Source organism: Bactrocera dorsalis, chromosome 4 (assembly GCF_023373825.1).
Source record: "Bactrocera dorsalis isolate Fly_Bdor chromosome 4, ASM2337382v1, whole genome shotgun sequence".
NCBI classification, from domain to species: domain Eukaryota; kingdom Metazoa; phylum Arthropoda; class Insecta; order Diptera; family Tephritidae; genus Bactrocera; species Bactrocera dorsalis.
In genome coordinates, this window is record NC_064306.1 from 12,337,757 (window position 1) to 12,340,503 (window position 2,747).

At 39.3% G+C, this 2,747-nt stretch overlaps 1 protein-coding gene across 1 annotated transcript; it reads left to right on the forward strand.

Moving 5' to 3' along the window:
- Positions 1–707: 707 nt before the first annotated feature.
- On the forward strand, positions 708–2,103 carry LOC105229730 (mucin-2). Its single transcript, XM_011210166.3, has 2 exons — positions 708–738; positions 796–2,103. Exons 1-2 carry the CDS (start codon positions 708–710, stop codon positions 2,052–2,054), a joined length of 1,290 nt encoding a protein of 429 aa, XP_011208468.3. The 3' UTR covers positions 2,055–2,103.
- Positions 2,104–2,747: the final 644 nt, after the last annotated feature.

The following is a 2,747-nucleotide window of genomic DNA, read 5'->3' on the forward strand; positions in this document are numbered from 1 at the left end:
AAAGTCGATATAAGCTTTCAAAGACAAAAATTTTAAATGAAGAGCCCGCCTTACGCTTTCTTACTTTGATCCAATACAAACCCTAACCTCAAATGGTGTGAACTTGTAAGCATTTCTAACGTAACTGCATGTCCGACAGAGCCATCAACAACAATTACGAGAACTATAAACTCGAGTGCGATGGCTTATGCTGGACGAGAATATAGCTTTAAGCTTCCGCGTTTAATGTACAAATGAAACCAACTTGCCGTGGCTTTAGTAGTGATAAACGAATCGTTTGCTGATAATAATAATTAGTTAAAGACATTCGATTGTAATCTTCAACTAAAACGTGTCGGTCTTAATTATGCGTTTCAAAAAGAGCCCGCAGCACCTTCGACTACTAACTCGAGGCAGCGATAAAGGTAACGATTTTGTAGGAAGGCACATATGGTTTGATAACTTGATTGCTATTATCTTTTTTTTAAGTAAATAAGAAGATAAAAGTCAAAACAACCTCACTTAGGATAGTACGATGGTAGTACTATAATAGATGGATTATGAACAGAAAGCTGTGCAGTTGGAAAGAAGCTTTAAATGAGTAGTGTGATCAAGCGTACTGTCAACAATCTTTAAAGAAGGCGCATACAAACGCTAGAACCCCGTAGAAAGCAGGAGAACGTAGCCAGCGGCAGGCAAGGTATCTCAGCATACACAACATCAATAAAATGAATATCATTATCGCCGTTATTATAGGAGGTAATATAAAATTTGTGCAGAGAGGTGAAATTCGTCTTATTCACCTTTTTCTTACAGCTCTTTTGCAGTGCTGTATTGCTCAGACGGAGGATAGACTAACTGCAAATGAAACTTCAGTAACACGAGACTCCTTACTGGGTGCCATTGCATCAGCCGATTTGCAACTGAAACGGGATCTCGAAATAAGTAGACCAACTACAAACGTTTGGCAAGAGAGGGAACTGGTTATAACTGCACCACCTGTGGAAATCAAGCAGGAACCATTCCCAACTACCAGACCAGTAGAAGCCAAGATGAAATTGGTCACAACTACAACCCCAATAGATACCGAATTGGACATATTTTCAACTACACCGTCAATAAGAACCAAGTGGAAACTGGGTCCAACTACCACACCAAAAAGTAACAAGTTGGAATTGGTTATAACCAGACCGCCATTAGAAACCAAGAGGGAATTAATTGCAATTACAACACCCATAGCTAGCATGAACGAACTAGTCCCAACTTTACTGTCTCTTAAAGTTGAGGGGCAACTGGTCAGAGCTACAACACCAGTAGCTACCAGGAGGGAACTGGTCCCTACTATAACAACAATAAGTACCAGGTGGTTACTGGTCCCAACTGCAACTCCACAAGGTTCCAGGAGGGAACTGTACCAAACTACAACACCAATAAGTACCAAGTGGGAACTGGTCCCAACTACAACTTCAATAGGCTCTAGTAGAGAACTGGGCCAAACTACACCGACACTGGAAACAAATAGGCAGTTGAGCACAACTACAACTCCAATAGGTATCAAGAAGGAACAAATCCCAACTACAACTCCAATAGGCAACAATTTGGAGTTGGTCATAACTAGACCACCAACAGAGACCAATAAGGAATTGTTCTCAACTACAACGCCAATAGATATTAAAAGGCAGCAGGTCTCAACTACTACACCAAAAGAGGTCAGGCGACAATTGATCCCAATTACATCAGTATCAGAAACCAAAGCGGAACATGTGAGAACTACAACACCAATGGAAACCATGAAAAAACTGGTCAGAACTACAACACTTGTCGGAACCATGGAGGAACAGATTTTTGCTACAACACCTATAGGAACCAAGAAAGACCTTGTAACAACAACACCATTGAGCCGAATCACAGATTCTTTATCTCCTGTCATAACAACAATATTGACGCCTACAACATCTATTCCCGACCTCGCTAAAAAGCCTAAAAAATTACGCAAATACCCGAAGTACAGGGTTAAGGCGAGGCGACGTCGTACTACAACAAAGCAACCCTTCCATATCACCAAAACAAGCTGAGCATTGTTATCCACGTTCGAACTGCCAATTTCTTCTGTTTTCGAGCTCATGAGGGGTATGCCGAGGCATGGAGAATATTTCTAGATCTTTATTGGATTAACTTATTTTTAAATTGTTATTTCCAACTTTTTTATATACTCAAATATATTTTTAACAAAACTCTACAGAGAGAAAATCGATTATTTATCCTTATCCTCAGAATAAATTGTCAAAGTTATGCCTTGTTTAAGGACTTAAAGTAAACAAAAAGGTATATTTTTTAAGAGTAAATTAAAGGGCCTCTACTAGATATTATGTCGATAGGCGTACAAGTTCTGTAACGGAATTTCCCTTCACTATAGTCTTAACTTGCCAATATAACCGATTGAACCGAAATAACAATGGATTTCCATGTTATGGATTTTAATGTGAGGTATGTCTCTCGAGGGGGTAAAATTCATTATTGAGTTACGCCAATCTATAAATAATGTTGTTGTGAAAACACAAAGTTTCGGTAAATCGAGAAATCTACTAAAGAAGTGATGAGATTTTTATAGATTCTTGCTCGGAACTTTACTACTACGCTCTCTCGTTGAAAAAGCGTTGAAAAAAGAAGAACCTTAGATGACCTGAGCTGTTGGCAGTAATGCGTACTCTGGCGAGGTCTGACTTCTATGCTTGGAAGAATTAAGCAAGGGTTTCTACAGAGTGGTG

Bases quoted from the DNA above. Each gene is read 5' to 3' on its own strand.
- LOC105229730 (XM_011210166.3), top strand. From the start codon at position 708: ATGAATATCATTATCGCCGTTATTATAGGAG. The intron at 739-795 runs GTAATATAAAAT...TTTTTCTTACAG, and splicing joins TATCGCCGTTATTATAGGAG to CTCTTTTGCAGTGCTGTATT.